We start from the raw sequence: 27,668 nt of genomic DNA on the forward strand, positions 1-27,668 counted from the left end.
CTAGGTTTATGCTAGGACATTTGTTATTCTGTTTTGGTGTTTTCCTTTTTTATTTTGATTTGAACATTTTTGTGTCATTTTGGAAACAAACTATCAATGGCATTATTGGGCTTTTTTCAACTAATGTGTGTTGTGGCTTTGTTCATAATTAGTGTGTAGTTTAACAGCTTGTGGAATAATGCCATCTAATTTTCTGTTATCTTACTGTCCTTTTAGCTATGTGCTATGTAAGTAATAATTGAATTATTATTTACACAGGTTTCTATTTTAAGTGTTGACCTTGTAAATAAAGAATTTGGGATATATTTTTGATAGTACAACTACAAAAACAAAAACCTACAATTTGTGTGTATTGCTGTGATTATATAATGAAAGTTAAGTTTGCTTGTAAAATGTTAATGAAATATTTATTACTGATGAATGCATTTATTCTAATTAGGAAGATAGGAAGCTTTCAGATTGAAATCTAAAATAAAGTATATAAAGAGAATGAATGACAAAGAGATATATGTCTTCTCAAAAGCAGAAATACTATATGTCTAAATTTTAAAATCAGAATTAGTATATATACTTACACACATACTCACAAATGTTGGCCACCATTCTGATCCAGTTGGTTGTCACAGAAGTAACAGAATGGTTTGCTCCACAAAACCTTTTTTAAAAAAACATTAATTAACAACATAGTATGGCATAGGAATTAAGAACTTGGACTCTAAAGCAATACAAATATGTGTGTTTAGATCCTGACTTTGCCTGTTAGCCAGAACTTCAACAAGTCTCAGTTTCCTTTTCTGTAAAAATGGGGGTAATAATATATTCCTCATAAATTGGCTGCTGTTGCTGTTACTTTTTTAAAATTACAAAATAGCACAGGGAAATTATACAAATTTTTAAAAATACACTTGAAGAAAAATTACCTATAATGCTCTCAGAAATAATTAATTGCTAAAATTCTGATTTTATGTTTAAAATATTTTTATTTAAAAATATACGATTATTTAAATCTTCTGGGTCATACAGACATATTTTCCGTCAAAAAGTTTGTACCAGTTTTTACTCTAATCACCACTCTCCATGCCAACAAGAATACCAGCAATTACATTTAAGTCTTTGCTAATAGAAAAGCTTATTGTTTTCATGTACATACTGTAAAACATCATTAATTTTACACACACACACAGTGTGATGTGTCTTTTCCACATAGTTATTGGTCATTTGTATTTCTTCCTTTGTGTACCTTTTTTGTGCCATTTTCTATTTCTCTAGTGAGATCTTAAGTCTTACTCGTTTGCATTCTCCATGTATTGAGGATAATAACCTCTTGTCATTCATTACAAATATTTTCCCAGTTTTTACCTTTAATTAATGGTATTTGTAGTATACGTATATGTATCATTTTAATTAAATGTGATCCACCAGTCTTATTTTTAAATGGCTTCTGTTTTTGAGATCATACTTAGGAAGACATTTCCCAATTACTTTCTTATCATACTTTGTTCTTCACATATAATTTATGTCCATTAGAAATGTGTTTTGGTTTAACCTGTGAATTGCAGGGTTCCAAATACTTTTTTTTCTACAAGCTTATCCAGTTGCCCCGACAGCATTTATGCTTTAAATCATGGATCAGAAAACTTTCCCTTAAAGAACCAAATAGTAACTATTTTAGGCTTTGTGGACCAAGAAGCAAAATCAAGGATATACATAAAATCATAACCTATTTTGTATAATAGGTCTTTATATAACCATCTGTAATGTAAAAACTTTTCTTAGTTCACGTATCTTACAAAAACAGGCAGTGTGCTGGATTTGTCCTGCAGACAATAATTTGCCCACTCCTGGGTTAGATCATTCATTTATGGCTAATTAAAATATCCCTTTATTATATGTGCTAGTGTCTCATACATTCTTAGGCCTGTTTCTAAGATCTTGTTCTGTTTACCATACTGATTCTGTGTCAGAACTACGTCATTGAATTGCCATAGCTTTGTAGACCATTTTAACGTCTTGGGTAAGAATCTTCCACATCCTTTTTTTAAAAAAATGATTTTTGGTTATTGCACATTAATACCAATGTAGATGGTTTTTCAGAAGGATATTTCTCCCTTTAATCTTGTTCTTTATGCCTTTTAATAGGGTTTTACAGTTGCCATTTTCATTGCATTTTTCAGATTGGTTTTTACTGACCTATGGAATACTTTGTGCATTTATTTTATAACAAATTGCCATGTAAAACTCTTTTATTAGTTTTTGGTGATTGAGAATGTAGGCCCTGGAAATCCTACTGTATGAATTTTTATGTCAGCTACCTGATTTGCTAGCTATGTGTCTTAGGACATCTGTCTCTGCGTGTCTCAGTTTTCTCATCTGTAAAATAGGAACTATAGTACATAGCTTATGGAGGATGTTTTTTTTTAAGTGGGAGAATAGTTAGTGTTTATGAGGGGGGCACTGAAGTGACTGCTGTAATTAAGACAGACTGTAGAAAATAGGTTAGCAGTTAATATTAAAAACCTTTAAAATGTAAACATTCCTTGAGTCAGTCATATGTCTTTCTGTAAATTTGTACTTCAGCTCTAACCTGACATTCAGACAATATAATATAATGCCATACTTTTTTTTTAAATAAAAAATTTGAATCTCAAGTGTTTAACACTAAGGAATTAACTACATTGAGTATTACACTATTTTTCAAATGTTCCTTATGTAAGCTTAAGAATAGTTTAATGAAAATTGTTTGAAATACCTAGTAGATGCATATCGTCAGTTATCTGATTTGTAAGCTACCCTGTTCTGTGACTTAATGACTGTTTTGTTTTACTGCCTGCCTCCTCCCTTGCCCCTTTTCCCTTTTGTTCTTTTTTGTTTGTTTGTTTTTGGGGATTTTTTGAGTCAGAGTTTCGCTCTTGTTGCCTAGGCTGGAGTGCAATGGCAGGATCTTGGCTCACTGCTACCTCCGCCTCCTGGGTTCAAGCGATTCTCCTGCTTCAGCCTCCCAAGTAGCTGGGATTACAGGCGTGTACCAACACGCCCAGCTAATTTTTGTATTTTTAGTAGAAACAGGGTTTCTCCTTGTTGGTCAGGCTGGTCACGAACTCCCGACCTCAGGGGATCTGCCCGCCTCAGCCTCCCAAAGGGCTGGGATTACAGGCATGAGCCACCGCGCCTGGCCTTGTTCTTTTTAATGTATTACCTTCTCATAGTCTTTCCTTTTTTTGTGCCTGTTTGCTACATTTCATTAGTTTCATGTTTTAAGTCATTCGTTTTCCAATTTTAAAGGTTCTTTAGCTTCTCTCTAGATCTGGAACTCTATGTGTGTGCATGCATATGCTTTCTTCCTTTTTCTTTGTCTCTTTTTCTCTTTGTGGATATGATACAGTTAAAGTCATAATTCATTTGTGGTTTTTGTCCTGGAATAATAACATAGTGCTAGGAATTATGTTATCACCATAATTTTGAGTATATTATACAGTCTTTTAAAAATAATATTTTAAAACAAATATTATTTTTTAATTGCTGTCATGGTCAGGGAATTTTTATGTAACAAAATTTTTTTGTATTTCCTTGCAACAATTTGTGGATTTCTTTGACATTCTGTGTATTAAAGGATAAAGAAGCTCTGTGATGGGTTAGGGAAATAACCAGAATCACATTACTATTTCTTCTAGTTGCTTCCTGCTTTTTATTGTTGTTTGACTGCTGTGTGCATTATAGATTTCTGAGAGATTTGGAAGACCTGATTATTTTGATGATTTTAGAGTGTGCTTTAACTTGTTGTTTTCACCTTTCTATTAATCTTTTTCTACCTTTTGCCACTCTTGAGAACACAAGTTCTACGCCTTATTTTACCTGGAATTTGTAAAGATAAACTTTTCTTTAGCACCCTGGGCAAAAAGTTATATAAATTAAGGATATTATTTAATAAATTTCTCAGAGTCTGAATACCCGCCCTCACTCCTGTTAATGATAGTTCTGCAACTGAGGGGAAGATTAGATTATTAGCAGCTGCTGCTACCATTTATTGAGCACATACTATATGTCGTATTTTATTTCATTTAACCTTCACTTCAGCTCTGTGAGGTAGGTAGTCATTTTCATTTTATAGGAGAAACCGAGTATTGGCTGTTCCATAGGTAAGTGGCAGAACCAAGATTCAAACGCATATTATTTCTGACTCCAAAACTAGGCTCTTTCTATTTGTGCTGCATCCCCTACTGTAATGTGTTTCTTGATCTAAAGTTTTATACTTTTCTAAGAAATTTACCTTTATATTATTAACTTTCAGAATTTAAAAAATATATAAATTTTGTTTTCTGTTAATAGTACTTACTGTTCTGTCAGTATATTTCTTGTGCATTTTCTATACTCTCATAAAAAGCATTTCTGTGACATTCACATTTCTTCACTGTGTGTTAAATCCATTTTTGGCACCAATTTATTTCATGAAATATTGCCTTCAGAATTTAAAAGTACAGATTCTTAGGGATAGACTTTATAAGAAATTAGATATTTGCATTTTTGAAACATTTTGAGGCAGTAATTTTAACATATGTCTGTATAGCTGATCGATGCTTATTTTACATGAATGTGTTGAAGGTTATAAACTCTTAAATTTAACGTTAAACTACTTTTATTATTCCTGTAAAGCTGTGTTTACTAACCGCTTTCATGTAGTGGCACATAGAGAAAATTATATTTAATATTACACACTGTGGTAAGTGAATCACCCTACTGCTCTCGATGTAAGTAGTTGGCCTGGGGACCCACTGCCTCTTTACCTTCATGCTCTGCTTCCCCTCCCTACTTACTCCCTCCTCCCATTTTGAGAGGGCAGATACTCAGGCATACTTGTAACTCATGGATGTATAATCAGTGTGAGAAAGTAGACTAAAATGTGTGTTGTCTGGAGTTAACTATTCAATAAACATAAATATCTGATGAAAAATGTTTTAAGTGTTTTGACAATATTCACATTATGGATTGTTTTAAGTCATGCATTTATGTTGGCCAACACCTTATATTTGCAGCCTTTAGAAACAACTATACTTTTTTATTTATAGCTTATAATGATAGAAAATCATGATTCTTATGAATTTTATATAAATCTTTTACCTCCCTTTTTTGATGGTTGATTTGTATTACTGTTAGGAAAACCAGATTTTAAGATATCAAGCATTATTTGGAATAAAGAAGGCCACTACATAATCATAAAATAAAACTTACTAAAAAGGATAAAACTTCCTTTCTTTTTTTTTTTTTTTTTTTTAATTTTACTTTAAGTTCTAGGATACGTGCGCAGAATGTGCAGGTTTGTTACATGGATATACATGTGCTATAAACCTTTTCCCTTGTGTGATCAACTAAAGCTTTATTATATGTTCTTGTTCTTGCAATTTAGAAATGAACTTTTAATATACTTAACAAAATATTTTCAGTTAATGCAGTAACAGTAATCTATAATACCTAAGAAAAGAACTTATTAGGCATCTTTTGATCTGTTGGGTTATACTTGGGAAAGAATATACAGTTTAGTTGTATAGATAAAGAATGTTAGTTTAATTGTCTAGGTTACACATCCTCTGGATTTGGGAGGGAATATTTGTAAAGTTTGATGCTTTTTTGTTTGTTTGTTTTGTTTTGTTTTGTTTTGTTTTTTAGAATAATCACTACTGTCTTATTAATATTACTGCTTTTTCTTTTTTTAGAGTGGTGTATAACTCAGCCCTACCTCAGGAGTGTCTGATGTTTATCATTGGTCTAAAACTATAGTTGTATAAAAAATTTTGCAAACTTTAGTATAATTAAAACAACTTAGAATTTTGACATGAAAAAAGTATGAAATGTATATTGTAAAACCTCTACCATTTAAATGTTTCACCTTGCAGCACCACAAGACAGGATGAGAAAATAGAAAAAACAAACAAAAATACTTGTTTCACTTCTTGGTTTTTCTAACTGTGTCAGTGTCAGCATGATTTCCCATCCCTGGAAACCACACATCAGCCTCTGATAGTTCTCTCTTTTATGAGTCTCCATTCTCCTCCTTTTCCGATTATACCCCAGCTAGTCAACAGGACATAAAATAACTCTTACTTCTACCACCAGAATGCCTCTTATTTTTAGTTCTACTTCTGCTGTTGTCATTTAGCATCTCAGCATAACCCATTTCTGCTATTAGAGTTATCTTCCCAAAGCCCATTTTGATTGCCACTTTCTTGCTTAATATTATTTTTCTTTTTATTGCTATAGTTGGTAGCCATTCTTGTATGGCATTTATTTTGCATTCTATGCCCTAACATGGGTGAGCTTTATCTCCGAATAGAGGTGAACTTTATCTCCTTTCATAGTTATCCTGTCACCACTGTTTATGTTCTCTAATAATATTACAAACCTTTATTTTTTTTTTTTTTAACAACTGGATACTGGGTTTTTGTGTTCAATTTTTAAATTTTTGTTCAATTTTTTTGAATTTCAATAGTTTTGGGGGTACAAGAGGTTTCTGGTTACATTACTAACCTTTATTACACTTGTTACACTGCATATTCTTGAGGGAAGACCCCTTCATTGTATGTACCTAGATGTTACCACTCTGTATATTCCTGATACCTTTGTGTAGCTCCAGTGATGTTTCATGTTTCCTTTAGAGCATTTACCACACTGTGCCTTAAAATATAATGAGTTGTATAATTCATTCTCTTTCCCCACTAGATTGTAAGCCCCTTGATGACATGGCTCATGTCTTATTTAATTAGGATGTTTTGATGGTTGTCTAATATAAGACAGGAAATACACAAATATGCACACACACATATTTTCATTTACTCAGCTTCAGTATTTACTTTGAGTATATAGCACTGCTACCTTCATTTCTATGAGGAATATAAAATGAATGTATGTTCTGTGAACATAATATATCTTCAAATAATTTACATCTACAAGGAAAAAAAATTGATGAAGTAAATTCAAAGGCATTGTACAAGCGCCATGAAGTTCATATCACAAATATATAAATTATATACCATATCTATATAATTTTTTTTAACTTGCTAAGTGAAATAGTAGTGTTGCTATAGCTGAAGTTAGTGTGACTTTTAGAAAACTTACAGTATTAAATATTAATTTCATTTGCACAGTTTGGTTTTATCCAATTGTGATATTCTCTTAAGAAGCATGGAATCTATTATAGAACGTTTGTTTTATGTTTTTCTGAAGAATGAGAAAAAGTGTTAGATTTTCACATTTATGGTATGATTCACAGATTTGTAGAGTATAATTGCAATGCTCTGTTTTCTTTATGCTCTAATATAATTAATTTGTTTCTAGATGCTGGCATCACCATCTACATCAGGTCAGCTGTCTCAGTTTGGGGCAAGTTTATACGGGCAACAAAGTAAGAATTTTGTGTTTATTCTGGGATACTTTATTCAAAGAGAAAAATAAGTAACTACCAAATAAAGAACAACCAGTACTTCCTTTGTGGGTTTATTGTATGATTTAAAAGGAAAAATGTTTAATTTTCAGAGTTTTATTTTACTTACATAGCAAAATCTCATTATTTCAGATCTTATTGATCCTAAGGTTGCTATTACTTTGGATATAGCATAGAATGAAATTTATTTCAACATCTTTTATATCTGTAATTTTTTTGCAGTATTTTTGAAGAATTTGCTAAACAAACTAAAAATAGACATTCTCTGTTTTCAATTAAAGAAAGTTAAAAGCTTTTTTTAGTTTATTTGATTGGCTACTCTGTGTGTGTGTGTGTGTGTGTGTGTGCACGCACGCGTGCGCGCCTGTTTAGGTAAGCTCATTACTTAGCGGTTTGTAAAATGTTCTTTGTTTCACAAATATTTCTGAAATATTTCTTCTTTTGCTTTAGCTCAATCTGGATATAGAATCTAGATTTTTGACTCAAACAGTTTAATGCTTGTTCCATTTTGCAGGCTTCTATTTCTTTTAAAGTGCTGTAATACTTTTAAAGCGCTTAGCACAGAACCTAGTGCATAGTAAGTGCTCAATAAATGTTAGCTATTATCACATAAAATTTTTATAAAACTAAACAATAAAATATCTTTATATTTTCTCAAATTAACTTCCCAAATTGTTAAATATTAGTATGATTTTATCTCTGTTAATGTCAGATCTGTTGATCTCCCATTTCTGTTAATGTAATCTCTGTTAATAGAAGGGAATTAAAAGTGTTATAAATTCCCATCAGACATTATAGGATAATTGAATAACTGATGAAGACATCCGATGACTGACTATCTTAACCAGTTTCAAATAAAAATCAATAATTTGATTTGGAACTCTCCCAGTATAATGAAAAGCAAAGTTTTGATAGGTATCAGAATAGTTTGTCATACCACTTTACCTTTCAAATTGATTCAAAGTGGGAGGATGAAACTTATTTTGTATACAAGCATGGTTTCCATTTACTTTTTCTGTCTATCTTTTGTGGCTTTTCTCTTTTTTTGCTATGGAAGACAATTTTGTTAATGCAGAATTAGTAGATAAAAGTTATTCTGTATTAACAGTTTTTCTCCAGTCAAACCAAGAAACATTTTCATAGCTTATTACATAAAAAATATTGTTGTTTATCTACAAATATTTATCCTAGTTGTTGAAGGACTATTATTAGCTAGTAATTTATTCTGCTTACCCTGTGTTTTAGTATGATTTTCACCTTTCTGGTAACCCTTACTATAGAAATATCTAGCTATTTTAAAGCTACCTTTTGCTACCTTTTATTTCTTTAGAGCAACTGCAAGGAACTTACTTTATCTTTTGGAAGACCACCATTTATCACAGCAGAAAGTAGATATGGATTGGAGAAAAATTGTATTTGAGAAACTAAGGTTATTTTGTAAAGGATAATGGCAATTACTATAGTTATAATTAGCTATCTGGATTTTTAAAAATTCTAGTCTAATTTTTTTAACCTACAAATGTGAAATTGTAACTAGGCTAAGATATGGAATGGGTTAGGTGTGAAATGCAGTTATGTCATTGGTATGATAAATATTTATGTTTTTGTTTTTAAGGACATACAAAGATTAATACATGAGCAAATTTATTTTCATTAGAAAAAGAATTTTAAGGTACTTATTAGTTTAGAAAGAAGCCATGTATGGCAAACATTTTCCATTGGAGTTCAATATATTAAATCACTATATTCCTGTCACATTGGTGAAGCAACATTTTGAATGTATGGCTTACTCTTTTAAAATGACATTTTAAATGTTAGATAGAGTACAGAAAAATTGAACCTTAGATCAACTTTCCAAGATGTCAAGCTAGAAGCTATAACTAGTGGAGAAAGAAAGAGTCTAGGTTGCCAATTTCTGTCTGTTAGGACAGACCCAGGAAGGCCAAATAGGTCATTCAGCTGGTAGGTAATCTGAACAAACACCTTGTCAGACAGCAGAACACAAGCTACCATGTGGGGCTTGAGGGTTAAGGTTTTAATAATTTAAGTCAGAATGACAAAACTTAAGGGACTGACTTGAGTGAAGGATGGAGAGAGAAGGAATTAGTAGGTGAGTGTAGATTAGAGATATTATTCTTTTTTTTTTTTTTTTTTTTTTTTTGAGATGGAGTCTCACTCTGTTGCCCGGGCTGGAATGCAGTGGCCGGATCTCGGCTCACTGCAAGCTCTGCCTCCCGGGTTTATGCCATTCTCCTGCCTCAGCCTCCCGAGTAGCTGGGACTACAGGCGTCCGCCACCTCACCCGGCTAGTTTTTTTGTATTTTTTAGTAGAGACGGGGTTTCACCATGTTAGCTAGGATGGTCTCAATCTCCTGACCTCGTGATCCGCCCTTCTGGTCCTCCCAAAGTGCTGGGATTACAGGCTTGAGCCACCGCGCCCGGCCTAGAGATGTTATTCTTATGGCCACTTATAGTAATTGCACATTGACATTGGTGTAACTAAAAGTTCTTTTGTTTCCCAAGTGCATTGAGTACCACTATTAATTCTATTCAGTTGGCAAACTTTAATTGTAATTCGTGCCATTAAAATGTGAGATCTACTATCTATTGTGTGTTCTTGATGGTTAGAAAGGTTAGCAGTGGAAGAGATACAGAAGGAAGAGTGCCCTCTCTAGAAGTAAGAGTCACTGAGATTAAACAAGAAAGGGAGTTCATCTTGGAATAGATACAGAAGTGCTTAAACCTGGATTTGGCTAGATTTGGGTGGAAGTGATTATGCAGTGCCATGAGGTAGCCAGAGAATGCTGGCTATACTAGACTCGTATGGTCTTCGGTTCTAGTATAGTATGATGGTATCCAAATATGTAAGAGACTTTTCATCCAAGAATTCATGTGAATACTGTGCATGGAATGATAACTATAGAAACCAGTGGGCATACTCTTGTATTCAAGTTGCATAATGTTTCCTATTTGTTATATTTGAGTGTGTGATAAGCTCTTAGGTGAATTAAGTCCTCACTTAACATTTAAAAGTTTTTTGAAACTGCGACTTGAAGCAAAACTACATAAAACAAAACCAATTTTTTGCTCTCATCATCATCACAATGGAATGATGTTGAATGAAACAACATTATTCAAGGACCTGCTGTATGTTTTTTTGCCTAAAATCACAGTTTGCAAGAGCGATGAATGGCATTAAGTGAGGACTTCCTGTACACCTTACAGGCTTCAAGACCCATGAGCTCGCTTAAGCTGTCTCCTAGATTAGAATCAACAGGGAACCAGGAATTAATTTCTTCTGGATAGTCAAAGCATTGGAATTAAGTGGTTGATAGTTGCATTTACCTTTTCTTAGTTACCAACAGGATCTAGGGCCTTGTAAGATTGGAGAAAAAGGAAACTGTCATTTACTGAGTGCTTTCTATGTGCATATTATCTTATAGGCACATAGCTTAGCAAAATATCTGGGTGAATTCATTATACAAATTTGTATCTGAATTCTCAGAGGACCCAGGTGTTTAGTTGGAAGAGGAACTAAATCTGTCTTTCTAAGTTCTGGACTCCTAGCTTGAGAACAATGACATAGTCTCATGCTTCCAGCAGACATTTCTTTAGCCTCCTGCTTTAAGAACACCTATGTGAAAGCTGTTTGCTTCATAGAGAACCCAGAGCACAGGTGGGGTGGTTCAGAAGTGATGCTATCAGCTATTTAAATAGGTGCATGACATATTTTGGTTGCTTTAGGAAATTGTAGGACCATTGAACAGATACTAAATGCTTAGTAATAAGTACGGAGTGCTCTGGGATTTCTTGCTCTCTCGAACACGTGTTTTATAGTTGGGGAAGATAGGACATACTTATATGTAAAATATTAAATAACTGCCTATCATGCTAACACATAGATTAAAGATACCATGTGCAGAATGGTGTAGACAGACTTTTAGGGAGCAAAGTCTGTCTATACCATTCTCCTTGAGGAGAACCAAAAAAAAAAAAAAGTTATCTATAGTGGTATGGAAAAGCTTCAAAAAGGTGGTAGGAACTAAAGTTGACAAATACTTATTGGGTCCCTACCATACATGTTCTGCCATGCTAGATACTGCAGATGTGTGGTAGAAGAGATCATCTCATTTATGCCATCTCTGCATAGTGTACCTACTGCTGTGGTGTTGCTGCATTATTTGTTGCATGTCTTCATTGCCTTTGTATCCTCAGTACTTTGCATATGACAAGCACTCAGTAAATGTTGAATGCATGATCAAGAGGCAGTCTCATATAATCTAGTAGGATAAGTACACAAATGATTTTACTATGTAGTAGAGTAAGAAGTTCAGGGTTATTTGGATATTTCAGGTGAGATAGGGCGCATTCAGGATGGTACAGCTGTAGACTATTAGGATATTTCAAAGGCAGGAGTAATCACGTATCTTGGAAAATGATTAGGAAAAGAATTTACTGATGAGATTATATTTGAGATTAGCATTGAACACACTGTGAGTAAACTTATTTTAGCAGTGGGAATAACATCCACAGCATGGGATAGATTTAGGAATGGCCTACTATATCAAGACAGGAGAAACCTGTTAGGCTATTAATACTGATTTCAGCAAGAAGTACAGTCTTCACATTTCTGAGAGATTTATTTCAAGATCATTGCTACTTTCCAAGTTTAAGAACACAGCTATAGAATAACATTTTCCACCATAAAACATCTGTTTTTGTTTTTTTGGCGAAAACTATCACTTCATTAGACTATCTTATTTTATCTTCACTTTTGGTACCACCTGTTAGCTTTCTTTCCATAGGTATGTCTCATACACAGAGAGAGCTAATATTTATTGAGTATTATTTACTGTGTATCAGATGCAGTTTTAAGTATTTATGTGAATTAACTCATTTAACCTTCACAACGGCTCCATAAGAGGTTAAGGAATTTGCTCAGGGTTACACGGATAGTAAGTAGTAGAGCCAGGATTATATTACTTTGTAAGAGTAACTATGTGAACATGAGCTGAAAACATCAGTTTCTTTGAAACCTGAATGCCATGACCCTAGAAAGCCATTTGTACGTAGTCGAAGCTACCAGTGTTAAATCCACAGATGCCAAGAATCTATTGAATTAAGACATTGTGATAGAATGCATTCATTCTAATAATTATGTATTTATTGGGTACCTACAATCAATGAGGTATTATTTCAAGATATAAGTAAGAATATGGCAAATAACAAATGTCCTGTTTTTATGGAGCGAGAGAGAGAGGGAATGTTACTACTCCTGCAGTAGTCCAGGGAAAAAAAAATAGGATGACTTGGACTAGTGGAGGTGTTGAGAAGTGATCAGATTTGGGACATTTTGTAGATAGAGCTAATGGGACTGGATGATGTAGGAGTGAAAGAAAGGGATCAAGATTGATTTCTAAGCTTTCAGACCTGCAAACCTTTGTGAATGAGTGCCACTAATCTAGAGCAGAAATGTAGGTTGAGGAATGTAGAGTGTACTTGGGAGATCCACTCAGCTGTTCCACAGGTAAAGATTCTGTGGCACTCCTCTAAAGATCCAGCCAGATGTTGAGACTCTCAGCTGATTTGAGCACAGCAGCCACTTCTCATAGCTGTTGAAGCCACTTAGCTCCATCCATGTTTCTTGTCTCATGCATTCTTAGCACATAGAAGGCAAAGCGTGTTCCTCCTTCAGGTGTATAACTTGTCCTTATTTTCATATATCTTGTTATTCTCTCAGACAGAACTATTGTAACATTTATACCCACCTGACTTCCCACCACTGCCACCACCAGACACCTGGCTAAGTCTCATATGTTGTTTAATTCATATACTATCTTCTATCCCCTCCAGGAAAATTTTTCTGCTCCCAGACTCACTCTATTCCCAAGTCTGAGTTAGTTCTTACAAGCACTCAAACACTTCGTGTCTACTGCATGTAAACACCTTGGTCATAGCACTTATTTATTTTTAAGTAGTCTTTTGTGTCTCTAGAACAAGAGAAGGGAAAGTATTCTTGGTGAGGAGTTAGATATGAGTAGTTAAGGACAGATTTGAGGAAAGGAATAGAGAAAGAGGAAAGAAGATTATAAATCAGATATGTAGTATGTAAACAGTGAAATGTCCGTTAAGGTTAGAAAACATCTTTGGGTCTTGACAGAATTTTAATACTATAGAACAGTGGTTCTCAACCCTGACTGCACCCATAGAAACACCTAGGGAATTTTTAAAATTTCACTGACATGATTGCCCAAAATCACAATGGCTGGAGAGGAGACCCAGACATAAAAGCTCCCTGGATGATGCAAACATTATTAACTACCATTAAAAAATGGAAAATGATATTGGTTGCAAAAAGGACATTGAAATAGGAGTCAAGAAATTGGATCATTGTCTTTATGCCTCATTACTTGTGATCTTGAGCAAGTCACTTAATGCCTAGAGTGAGTTCTTGATCTGTAACCTACTTGGATAATCTCTGGAGTCTTTTCTATTCTAAAATACTTTCAATTTAATGAAGAAAATTGCATAAGGAAATCATTTTACAGGGATCATTAACCAGCTAAGTGCAAGACAGGTTGAAGGTAAGAAGCCATTGAGATAGAGCACCATTTAGAACTGTTGCCCTTTTTAGTATGGGCATGCCAGTGAGTTCCTAGAGGAAGCTGGCTGCTTTGCAAATGGAAAAGGGGACACTTTGAGGCATCAATTAAGGACTACTCTCTCCTACCCCCATAAAGATTTTAGAGGACTTTAAGTATGAATATTCAGGATTTGGTTGCTATGATTTTATTTTTTTCATGTAACTTAGTATTTTTTGTTTCTAGTAAAATATTGAATAAAGAATGACATATTTTGCCATAAGTGTTTAAGGGATGAACTGTTAAAAAGTTTGTGCAGTGAAAATAATTAATGGAATAATTTCTTAGATCATATTCTTTAAGAGTTTCTGAAAAATGATCAATAAAGAATTTGTTTTGACTGTCTAACACCCTGCCAGATAAGAGGCAGGAATCTATTTAGAATGTGTTCATATAGTCCTCCTAATATTGTATGATTTGTAATTATCAGTTGTTAGATTGAAAGAAAAATTTGACTCAGAATTATAACCTTTTAAACTTTTTTTAAAAATTTGTTCTTTTATTCTTTGTAAAAAGGTGATAACCCTCTTTATAAGATGATTATAAGAAGGAAGTGAGATGAAGTAGTATAGTGCTTTGTTGAGAAGTGCCCGATAAATTTTAATTTTACTGTCCCCCCAGTCACCTGCTTATACAGAACTCATTTATACATATTTATATTTTTGCCTGTTTTCGTTTTTTTATGCCAAGAAACTCCTTGAGTTCTTCCTATTTTTCTTTTTTTCAGCTGTATGTCCTATTCTTGGCATAATATTTTAGAGATGATTTTCTGTGATTGTTTCTAATTATACTAGTGAGAGGTTAGATTTTTTTTTCCCCTTGATCCTATTCAGTTGTGATAGTTTGACTCAAGCATCTCAAAGTTAATGACTTGGTATATTTAGTTTCCCAAAACCAAATCTTTATATATACCTATCCAGTGCCATTAATTCTTTATGTTTTAAAGAAATTCAGTTTTTAAAATAAATTTAAAGTAACAATTATTGAGTATTCAGGGGTTGATGATCCAATTTGAAGTGATGTACTCTTTTTTGATCTTTTTGTACTACTTCAACAAAATGAAACTTAGACTTTTTGAAATTGTTAGCTGTTTTTGTGAAGATTAATTTTCGAAAGCTAAAATTAAACACTGAAAGTAAGTTACTTTATTCCATACGGTCTCTGTCCAGTTTTAGCACTAAAATCAATTCAAGGATGCCAATCCCTAATTGACCAAAGAGCCTTACCATTCTTGTTTTCTTCTCCAGATTTTTTTTGCTGATGTTCAGATAATTTCCAATCTCTAAAATATTCCTGAAATTATAAATTTTTATGATACAGCATAGAATAATATATATGTGGAGACTTGAAGGAGTCAAATCTCAGTGAGCCTTCTGTAGGGCTCAACGATTATTAAAAGGGGGCCAAAGGGGCACTAGATTTTTGAAAAATGTATGTTTGTTTATGGTGGTGAATGTGTAGAGAGGGTGAAAAGTAAAGGAAAAGTAAAACAAGAAAGAAAACTGATAGCTATGAAGATGAGAGAGAAAGAAAATGGAGGGAAGAGAGCAAGATGTGGAGATTTAGAAAAAAGGTTGAAAGCAGCGGGAAAATACATTAGAGGTGTTGCAATTAGTAGGCACTCACAGGGGTACTAATCAAGAGTTCTGTTGGGCTCCCGTAGTGCTGCTATTAAGGAGCTAAGAGATCTAAATTCTAGTCCTAGTTCTTTGTGTTGCCATGGAGAAGTCAGTTAACTTATATGAGGCTCAGTTTCCTTATCTGTCTGGGAAATGGGAACTAGGTGATCTTTAAGATCTCTTCCGGCTCTAAAATTGTTTGACATATCTTGGTGGTCAGTAACTGTGAGAAACACATTCCTGAGGAAAATTTGCAGCTATAGCTGACTTCAGGACAGCATGTTTAGGGAGTAGGATGTAAGCTCCCTGAGGGTAGGGGCCTTTTCTGTTGTGTTCACTGCTGTATCCCCAGCAGCTAGCACAATGCTTGTTACATAGTAGGCATTCATTAAATGTTTGTTGAATGAATGATGTGAAAAGTATCATGTTGATGGTTATGAGCACACCTAGAAAGCCTTAAAGAAAAATGGTGTGCTTTAGGGAGGGAAAAGACAGATTTCTTCAGAAGAAATCTTAAGCAGGCTGATTTTTAATCTCTTATTCTTCCTTATTTTGTCCCAGATTCAGAGAAAGTGGCTACAGCTAGTGGCATTCTCATAGTCACAAAACTTACGGTGATTGTAGACATACATAACAGTGTACATGTAATCTAAGCCAGTTCCCTTAAAGTGTCTTACAGAAAGGCAGAACCAAGCTTGGGTCTTCATGAAACTTGAGTGAAAAGTATATACGTAGAATATATTAGCTATATTGAATTAGATTGATTGGATTCATTCAGTTGAGAGGCAAAGTTAGGCTACAAGCTGAGATACAGGCTGCCAAATTTAAGATAACAATCAGTGAGATACTCACTAACCACTCCTATCCCTAGGTTAGAAGGTGAAACATTATTATGCCAAAAGATAAAATCACCTTAAGTCCCTAGCACTGAAGTCATCTATTTACTGATTAGCTCTCACTCTATCTTATCCCTTTTATTTAATCTCTAGTTCAGAATAAGTTTGGTTGATGAAGCAGACTAGAAATAGAAAGCACTAAAAAGTATAGGTCAGGAAGATAGAGGAAAGGAGGAGGAATTCGTAGACAGATATGACAGCGTAAGTGATAGCTGTACTTCTTGACTTTGAAGCATAAAAGGAAACAAAATAAACATATGCTGTCTCTGATAATTATCCTGGATTATTAAAAAAAATATAATTCCTATAAGCTGAATGAAAACTCAGGAAATATACATTTTTTAAAAAATAATTTATCCAAAGTGTTTTGTTTTGTTTTGTTTTGTATTGGAATGATAAAACTCTTAGTAGTCTTTAAAAAAATAAATAAACCTATTAGAATGTATAGTCCATCACCACACCTGGCTCCAGGGGTACTAGATAAATATAGGGCCATTATATTTTGACATCTTTTTAAATGTTTTAAAATTTTGTCTTTTATAGGTATATCAGTTTGAGTTTTTTTAACAGTTGCTGGCATTTTATGTTGGGGTTGTAAAAATAGTAATGTTGAGAAATACGTATAAATAGTAAATTGGCTTTTTCTAAAATATATTTTTAAAGGATCACATAAAATTAAAACTACTTCAGCAAAGTGGGGTTAAATGTCTTTCTGTATACATTAGTTGTGAATAAAGACATAAAAACACATGATTGCAAAATTTCATAATGGCCTCTTTGTATGTACACATGTACATATGTGCAAATAGGCCTTTAAGAAAATTTTAGAGCAATATCTATTCATAATATTGTAACTTATTTGTTAGTCATTGATATACTTTATAATGAAATTGAAATATGAAAAATAGGAATATGAAAGAAATATCCATTCATAATATTAAATTTCAGACTAGAACATATTTTTTTGTTAAAATCAGAGTTTATTTGGAATGAATCAAATATATCCATTTAAAATTTGCGTACTATGTTAGGTCATTAAAAGTGTCTTAAATTGCCAACTCCAGAAGATGGATAACAATTTCATTCCTGATGGCAATGAATTTCCTTCTTCTGAATTTTTTTATTAGGTGCACTAGGCCTTCCAATGAGGGGGATGAGCAACAATACCCCTCAGTTAAATCGCAGCTTATCACAAGGCACTCAGTTACCGAGCCACGTCACGCCAACAACAGGGGTACCAACAATGTCACTTCATACGCCTCCATCTCCAAGCAGGTATTTATTAATGGACCAGAATATTTTTCAAAATGTATCTTGGTAGAGTAAGCAAACTTTTAATTTTTTAATAAGGTAATTAATTATTTGATTTTCTGGTTCAGTGCCTTTCACTGAGGAAGAAAATACCTATGCTCTTTTTATTTCAGTGCAAATTATTAAGTACAATACAAGTGGTTTTTATACTGCAGCTCTCATACTGGTTGTCAGTGGGGTGGATATCAAGGGTTAATCACTTCCTGGGGAGCTTTTTCAAAAGGCATCTGTCTTCCTCAAAGAAATATGTGCAATTTAAAATTCCTCCCCAGATGATTGTGATCATTGCTCCCTCACCACGCATCCATTGCTCTAATGAGCATAAAGTAAAACAGATGACATAGACTATACATTTAGTATGCAGAGGATAAAACGATATGCCTTTGAAATGAAATTATTCTAAATATGTGTGTGAAATACGTTTATATTTTATGTCACAGTCACACCAGTAGTTCTCTCATCTTAGATACCATGTCAGTTGCACTATAATTTGCCCTTTCTTGTTTATTTACTTTTTCTTTTCAAAGAGCTAGAATGACTAAAGAATTAATAAAAATTAGAACTGCAATTTGAAAGTATATTTGAGATTCTAGGGTTGGACCAATTGATTATTTATAGAGAATTTTAATGAGTGATTGTAGAGAGCTTATTTAGTATAATGGACTTCTTTTTCAGGGGTATTTTGCCTATGAATCCTAGGAATATGATGAACCACTCCCAGGTTGGTCAGGGCATTGGAATTCCTAGCAGGACAAATAGCATGAGCAGTTCAGGGTTAGGTAGCCCCAACAGAAGCTCGCCAAGCATAATATGTATGCCAAAGCAGCAGCCTTCTCGACAGCCTTTTACTGTGAACAGGTAAGATGTTTATTGATACTGTGTATAATTGTCTTTCTGGGTATACTCAGATTTGCCTTTTCATATTTTCACTTTGTTCTTGAGGTGTGGCTTCTCTTTAATAAAAAGTGTGTTTCATCATGCATTTATGTCCAAAGATTCTGTTACCCATCACAAAACAATACGTTTTCTTGAAAATCAGGTTGATTTTGGAAAGCACATTAAAACTTTTTGTTGTTGTTGTTGTTAGAAAAGGATTGTTCTTGGATTCACCTCCAGGCAAATTTTAGTTGATATGTCCTCTCTTTATAAAATAAGTTGATTACCTGTGTGGTAAGAGTTCTAGGCTTATGAATAGAACTGGAGACATGTGTGACTGTTACTACTTTGCTTTAGTTATACTTTGAATACCTTCTCAAGTAAGATTTGGTTTTGTGCATTGGAGACTTACCAACCAAAGACTTTTTAAGATCACATCTATAGTATTTGAAAACGGTATCATGTTTAGGGATTCAAAACAAAAAGATGGGTTTTGTACTTTTTCACTTCTCTTTGCATAGTCTTGCATATACTTTGCAAATAAGAGGAGTTACTCGTTTTGTTAGGATTTTCAAGCTGTTTGGGTAATTTGTATGAGAATTATGTCTGAAATACAACACTTTCTTGCAAAAGTGGTATTTAAGATTGATTGCCTACATGTATATGTATATTTTTTAAATGGAGAAATGTAGGGGCAAAATGACCTTGATCTAGTTGTTATTATCATACCTATTTGGTTCACTTTCTTCTGTCTAGTAAAATCTGAATTAAAATAGGTTTAGCACATTTACTGTTTAATCTTCATTCCATAAACTCCAGGTTTTGCTTTTATTTAGATATCTATAATTTTACTGCTCTTTTAAATTTTAAAAAAGTTATTTGTGAAGGGTTATCAAAATTCTCATCTCCTTGATAGCTTTCTAACCTTATATCTTTATCGTAACTTTATCCTATCTTTGTGCATTCTCATAGTATTGGGCATTGAATGTATATTTAAAATTTTACCTTTCAGTATTTTTTCACATTCTGTTTTTAAAATATACTTTGCTTAAATTGTCAATGTAACATGGATCTCTAAAACCCTGCTTATTTCTACTATTGGCAGATTGTATTTATTATAAATTGTTTTCATCTCTGAGCACTTATTCCATGTTTGATGGTACCTGTAATAGCATCAGCAATTCTAATATGCTATTAAACAAAAATTTCCATTGACTTTCTGGCTCTTCTCTAGAGTGTTTGTTGTTTTGTCAGCTGCATGTTTTATCCAAAAATTGTTTCGTTATAAGTTTATAGATTTAGTCAAAACCCAAAAACCCCTGTCATCTTCATACAGATTAACCCCACTTACAACATTGATACACTAAGTGCCTTTTATCAGAAGAATATATGACGTTAAAGACATGTGGTTTCACTATAGAATCTGCATTAACAATTCCTATTGACACTCTTAATTATTTGGCCTTGCTCCAAGTTCAGCCTTATTTTTTTTTTTCTTCACATGCTTAGTCTTTTACAAAAAAGGGAGGGAGGCATTTGTAACTATTTACGAAATACCAGTTGTGCGTTAATTTAAAATTGGGGACACCATAGACTGTGTTTTCTTTTAAGTATATGAAAGATAAAACTATATTTAGATAAGAATGATGTATTTTTGAGCACTGAATTCAGTTTTAAAACGCACCATTCAGTTCAGGTCAACTATATATTTATTGAATGTCTGTTATGTCTTCCTGAACACTAAAGGGCAGAGGACGCAGGGAGGAGTTTGACATGGGAGGAGTATGACATAAACTCTGTCCATGAGGAGTTTATATTCTAGTTGGGAAAGATGGATACTGTATGAGAGAAGATCTATTATGAAAAGTAATAATTGCAAGCTTTTACCAATAAAGAAAAACAACTATTTAGCAAGAATAATCTTAACACTAACCTGCATATTTTTGAGGTTAGGTAATTCAGGTATCCAGTAAGTTGACTCTTCAAGTACACAAAATGTGCCCTGAATCTGTTTTCCTCAAGGTTCTCTGTTCCTCAATAAATTCTTGAGATTTTGTTTTTTAACTAATCTGCCTAAAATGTTCTGGTTCTCATTTGTTCATGGAAGGACTTTAGAGAAGTTTTCAAGTAAAGATAAAGAATAGATTCAGAAAAATAATACTAGTGTTGGTTTTGAAACATATTGTTATTTTATATGAAGAGACCAAAAATATACACTTCTGTTTTTCTTCATCTGAAAGTTAGTGTTCTTACTGTATATCTAAAACTATTTTCTATGTACCCAGTATGTCTGGATTTGGAATGAACAGGAATCAGGCATTTGGAATGAATAACTCCTTATCAAGTAACATTTTTAATGGAACAGGTAAGCGTATTCTGGAGCTAGTACCCTACAAAAAATATGATAGATTTATGAAATATAAAACAATTCAACATACTGGTCTTTAAATACTGTAGGATTTTTTATTGTGCTAGATGGTAGATTTTAATTCAGTGAGAAATAGGAATAGAATTCAATACAGTGAATAGTTGAGAGATATGTAAATATATATATTTTTTACTCGGCATGGTAACATAGTAATTTGTGTTATAACATCAGGATTATTTCCTTAACACCTAGAGAGCGCCTACACATTAACTTAGTTCGTATTTATGCCTCAAAGTATTTTGCTTCATAGCTTTTACTGTCCTCAGCCCTGCAACTGTGAGAACTATAGCTTAGACTACGTTGGGTGGTATGACATTCTGGCTATGGAGATCCAAATTGAAGAGAACCTTTAAAATTGTATAGAACACTTACATTTTTTCTTAATAGTTTTAATAATACTAATGTTGGCATTTAACCTTTATGAATTGTTGATCCAGTTTTATATATAAAATTTAGTTACATGGAAAACCAACTCTGATTTTGACAGTAAAAAATGCCTGCAGTCTTTTGGTTTATTTCTTTTATCAACTGCTTCAGATAGAAGAGAACAGGAAGCTTTGTTGCTATTTTGCTTTAGGTTTTACCCTCTCCACCCTACTGACCCTTTCCTGAGAAAGGAAATAAAGGATGTTATGATCATAGGAGCAAAAATGAACAGCATAATTGGGAGAGAATTAAGTGTAAAGGAAGTGAAAGGTAAAAGAATGCTCACTGAAATGGAGCGCTTGTAGAGGGGAGAGAAGATTTAATAAGGAAATGTCATTTGTAGCTATGAGCTTTTAATTTCTAAATGTTAATGTATGCTCAGCAGCACAGATTAATCACACAAGATTAAAAGCTTTGAAAAAAGATTCCAAATTTTAGCATTTGTAAGTGGTAGCTTGTGTTCAAGATGTAGAATGAAATAGTATATTCCATTGTTTCTAAAATGTACATTTCTTCATACTTTAATGTCTTTGAAATCAGGCTGCATCTGCATACTGTAATTTAGTTGTAGTTTTTTTTTCCTAAATGTGACGTAAAGTAACAAGTAAAGATGTCTGACAGTGCCATCTTAGATTCTGCATTATGGTTTTATACAGTGCTGTAAAACGAGAATTATTTTTTAAATTCTGTTTTAACTAAGCGTATTTTATGCTAGGAAAATGCCCAGTTCTTTCCTAAAAATATAGATTGGGGGTTGATTAACTTTTTTAGGTTAAAACATAGTCTCAAATAATATATGGCAAATTTAAATTCCATCTTGGAGGACCTAAAGATATGTATTAAAAGTTAATATATATTCAAAATGTATAATTAACTTATAATCAAAGAATTTGAGAAATTATAAATTGAAGCAGGATAGAAATTCTTAATTTCTATTGTCTTAATGATAATTTTTTAATTCGAAGTTCTTAAACTGCAGAAATAAATTTATAAACTGCAGTTTTTGTAAACAGCAGGTATGAATGATTTATCCTTTACCCTTGTAATTTGAAATTGTCACCTGTCTTTGAATGTTAATAAATTAATGGTGTCTGTTGTTTTTCTGTCAACAAAGTAATCTTGAGATAACATTTGCTGTTTGAGATTCTTACAATTGTGAAATTTGGAGAAAACTAAAAATTAATTGGGAAATGGCAAAATAAACTGAAAATGGTGAAACAAAAATTAAAGAAAAGCTATAGCGCAGGCTAAAAGGAAGGTAGAAAGTTTTCTTCAAAAATTAAGAACACAAGGTTATAAGAATACTAAAAAGTTAAGAAATTGAGATGATTAAAATAGACAAAGTAGAGAAGTTGGGTTAAATTTTAATTTTTAAAGGAAGCCAGCTGATTGTTTTAACTTAAAATGAACAAAAATACATTTAATTTATTCTATATATATTTATTGAGCGCCTACTGTGTAATAGGTAATATAAACTTCTGGGCTTTGTATCATATTTCTATATTTCCAACCCATTTACCATATATGGGAACCCTACTGCTACCCTTTTGTACCGCACCCGTGTGCACACACATTTGTATATGAACGCAGTCAATTACAGGTGGAAGTCCTCAGGGCTTCTGCGTCACTGCCTGTGTCTCAGCTATCTTTCTGGCCATTTGCAGGAGGCACTATCATTGTCACCATTTGTGTGTAACCGAAGCTTCAAGCATTCTAGATACAACCTCCATCTGAGCATAATGAAAAGACCAGTTATATCGTAACAATCTCCCTCTTGTTAGCTCACACGCTATAATTTTAGGTTACCATCTTCCACGGGGGAAATATATGCTTTTTCTTCTCTTTGTTATATCTCTAGGATTTGGGGGTTTTTATTATGCTGGTTGCGTATTGCTTTGCTAAATTGTTCATGAAATTCTTTGACATGAAATCAATCTGCAAGTATCTTTTGAGCAGCTACATACACCTTGTACAGTGCTGTGCATTATTTAGGAAGAAAGCACAATCATTTCTAATTATATTATAGTTGGTTTTTATAGTCTCTTAAAAATATTTGTAGAATCAGTAACCAGTGTTCGTTCTTATTATTTAGACGGAAGTGAAAATGTGACAGGATTGGACCTTTCAGATTTCCCAGCATTAGCAGACCGAAACAGAAGGGAAGGAAGTGGTAACCCAACTCCATTAATAAACCCCTTGGCTGGAAGAGCTCCTTATGGTAATTAAGCTTTTTAATGATGACCAGTGGGAAGTTTCCATTGTATGTGCACACACACATGATTTACATGTACATATACATATGTTTGTGTATACGTATATGTTTGCATTTTCTAATCAGGTTAGTGTAATTTTTTCAGAATTGATATATTAAAAGTGATTTTTCTTCCCAGAATACCATGGTAGCAAAGTTAAATGGGAAAACTTTGTACAAAAACCCAAGAGGAAGTCCTCATTGGTATTCAGAAGTTATTTTCTTCTGTTATCCCTGCCTTAGTTTACCTTAGGTGATTTATTTTTGTGGTCTGCCTTTTCTCTCCTTAATTGATCACACATTTTTTCAAAAGAATATATTCCTGGTGATTAATAATGACTGACTATACATTGAAGATGTTTTTCTGAGCCAAGGTTTCTCAGCCTCCACACTGTTGACATTTGGGCCAGGTAATTCTTTGTAGAGAGGAGATCTGGGGGGCTGTGATGTTTATATAGAATGCTAAGCAACATTCCTGGCCTTGGCCTACAAGATGCCAGTAGCACTCTCTGTTTCCAACCCCCACAGCCTCTATTGTGACAGACACAAATGTTTTCAGACATTGGCAGATGTCACCTGGGGAAAAAAAATTGTCCCCTGTTGAAAACCATTGCTCATGGGTCATGTATAGCTTATGCAGACTCTTGGTCTCCATTAATATCCTTCATCACCCTTTTTCACTGTCTCTAATAGATAAGAGATTTGGCTAATCAGGGATAAACAGAAATAAAGGAGGGGAAACATATGCAATAACAGTGTAACAATTTGGGCATGAAAATTCTGTGACAGCAATGTGGCTATACTGTTTTTATCACATAGTTTTTTTCTTTTGGGAAAACCTGATAGAGACCAGTAACAAAACGGTGAATTTAAAAGAATCAGTTCATCCATTATTTTAAGATAGAATTAATATTTGATCACATTTTCAACCAAGAAAGATTTCTGTGCCATTCAGATATGAATACAAATAACAGTATATGAAGAAGGGGAAAATGTATTGTTTATATTCTAAAGTTTCCAAATTAGTCTCCCCAAAATTAAAAGAAAAAATGATCTGCCCTGGAAGTTGAGTACCTAGCTACTTGATTCTCAGTTCAGACTCTAATGTTTTTAACCTTTCCTCATAGGTCCATTTTTTCATCCCTTTAATCATTCCCGTTGCTCTCCTTGGACCATCTCTAGTTTCTCCATATCGTTCTTGAATTGTGGAGCCCCAAACTGGATATTGTTCTCCAATAAGGGCCCGACTAATGCCAAGTATAGTGGGAGGATTATTTCCCAGTTCTTGCATGTTTTACATCTATAACATGGAGTCCAAGAAAATCTGAAATAATATGGAGTTGTTTTATAATTGATTGCAATTTGCTCACTCTGTAAGTCGCTTTCAAGTAGAATACTGACATATTCTTTTAAATTTTATTTTGTTCATTTGTATTTGACAGTTAACTGGTATTTATATCTAGTCAAATATTTAAATAAAACAAGCTTTTAAACCAAAATTGTTAATAATTAATCCAATATCAAATTAAATTTTTAAGCACCTACGCATGACAGTAGATTTACAGGATTACTATTGATTTCCCTTGTATTATTTTGTATGTTGAGTTATTAATCAGTAAATGAAAATTTAGTTCTTCATTGTTACCCTGGATACTAATTTTTTGAAGTACGCTTTCATAGCATTAAAAAAAAGAAAACTTTTGGTGTATTATCATGAGGAAAGTTAACTTTATAATCTGTAGCAAAATATCATAAGTATCAATTGCAATTCTCCGGATTATTTTCATTACATAGTTGGAATGGTAACAAAACCAGCAAATGAACAATCCCAGGACTTCTCAATACACAATGAAGATTTTCCAGCATTACCAGGCTCCAGCTATAAAGATCCAACATCAAGTAATGATGACAGTAAATCTGTAAGTAACTAAGAACTATGTGAGTGAGTGATGTAGTTTTTCCCTTCAGATTTCTCTTATATTAACAGTTACTTACTAAATACTGTTACAAAACTGTTTTATCTTGATATCTGTAATAATCTAACTTCTGAAGAATGTGGAAAAGCTTTATAACTTAGAAGATAGCCTATTTTTTTCCTATTTCATATAGGTTTGCAAATTTCTGTTGAACTTCTCAGAGTTAATTTAGACTTTTATTGTAGTCCCTGTCAGCTGGATCCCATGAAGTTTGATAATATAGCCTTCTAAGGAGCTGTGTTTTTCTTGAGTAAGTTTTCTCCTTGAAGAATTTATACACATTTTTATACCTGTGTTGATTCAGCCAACTCAGCTTCTTCTTTCTGACTTAACAAATATGTTTATTTCTTCCACATTTCACTGAAAATAGCTTTTCTGTGTGTGTGATGGGAGTTTATATATTATTAAAATAATTGATAAAGAAGATTGGTAAGAATTAGAATAAGTACAAAGTTTTAAAGCTTATATGTTCTAACTTATCTTCGAGGTAGCTTTGGTGATTTTAGGTAATGTACTGTATTTAGTTTCTCTTTTACATGAAAGCATTGAGGAGTGTAACTTCAAGTGTGTCCCAAAGCATAAAGACCTGAGAAAGAGATAGATTTTTTTTTTTCTGTGACTGAAGATCTGAGATAAATAAGAATATTTTCCCTTGATTTCTTTTTCTTTAAATACTCAAATGTGGATGATATAGGATTTATTTGTATACCATGGAACAATGATGGAAACAATTTTCTATAGAACTTGAAAAACAGGTAATAATTTACTACCAATTTAAATATAATAAAGAATGAATAGCAAGGTATTAATATGTGAACTTTTTTGTATACTTAACAAATTTTAATGTCACATTTAATTTTTTTCATGCTAGAATTTGAATACATCTGGCAAGACAACTTCAAGTACAGATGGACCCAAATTCCCTGGAGATAAAAGTTCAACAACACAAAATAATAACCAGCAGAAAAAAGGGATCCAGGTGTTACCTGATGGTGGGACTCTAGAAATCTATGTCAAAGATGTTATAGAATGCTTTTTTTTTTTTTTTTTAACTTTTCCTTGAAAATAAAAGCAACTGTGTTTTTTCTACCCAGGTCGGGTTACTAACATTCCTCAAGGGATGGTGACGGACCAATTTGGAATGATTGGCCTGTTAACATTTATCAGGGCAGCAGAGACAGACCCAGGAATGGTACATCTTGCATTAGGAAGTGACTTAACAACATTAGGCCTCAATCTGAACTCTCCTGAGTAAGTTTTTTCTGTTTTTCCATGTCTGTATATAATACCTCTTCAGACTTCCAGTTTTTAATATCATGTCATCAAATTGTCTCACCTACTGCTACTCATTGTAATCTGTTTTTTCTCTGGGTCATTCGCTTGCATATTAGCTCTTAGATCACTGGCACTCTGCAGTATTCCTTTTATAATTTGGCATTTTATATGTCTGTGTGTGTGTGTGCATGTGTGTGCGTGTGCAAGTATGTATATGTGTGTGTGTATGTATGTGTATATATATACACACACCTTCCACAATCCTGAAATCTCAGCTCCTTGAATTTCTTTCCTCCAGGAATTTTTGTCCTGTAGTATACTTCAGCCACTCCTTTAGTTATCCCTTTGACCTAGTCATTGTTAGTAACTGCAGTCTCTCAATTTTAAAATCTGTGCTCACATGCTTTCCGATTTCCACTTTCTATTTTCTAGTTATCTTCTTCTGGTACTGTAATTCCTGTAATCATTTCACTCCACCTGGGCCTTCAATCTATTGATTCTTCTGTGTTTTAACTGTTCTTCCATATCCCTGTCTCT

At 33.2% G+C, this 27,668-nt stretch overlaps 1 protein-coding gene across 4 annotated transcripts in view; it reads left to right on the top strand.

Annotated features, from left to right (window-relative positions):
- CNOT2 (CCR4-NOT transcription complex subunit 2) overlaps nt 1-27,668 on the top strand; it is a 108,834-nt gene that overhangs the window by 65,622 nt on the left and 15,544 nt on the right. For all 4 annotated transcript variants that reach the window (XM_050746588.1, XM_050746584.1, XM_050746585.1 and 1 more), the window contains 8 exons: nt 7,327-7,393; nt 17,716-17,863; nt 18,575-18,757; nt 21,061-21,140; nt 23,722-23,847; nt 25,675-25,799; nt 26,728-26,848; nt 26,951-27,107. In XM_050746588.1, coding sequence (XP_050602545.1) covers nt 7,327-7,393; nt 17,716-17,863; nt 18,575-18,757; nt 21,061-21,140; nt 23,722-23,847; nt 25,675-25,799; nt 26,728-26,848; nt 26,951-27,107 — 1,007 coding nt within the window. The remainder of the gene's footprint in view (nt 1-7,326; nt 7,394-17,715; nt 17,864-18,574; nt 18,758-21,060; nt 21,141-23,721; nt 23,848-25,674; nt 25,800-26,727; nt 26,849-26,950; nt 27,108-27,668) is intronic.

The sequence above is a fragment of the Macaca thibetana genome, chromosome 11 (assembly GCF_024542745.1).
Source record: "Macaca thibetana thibetana isolate TM-01 chromosome 11, ASM2454274v1, whole genome shotgun sequence".
Lineage (NCBI taxonomy): Eukaryota > Metazoa > Chordata > Mammalia > Primates > Cercopithecidae > Macaca > Macaca thibetana.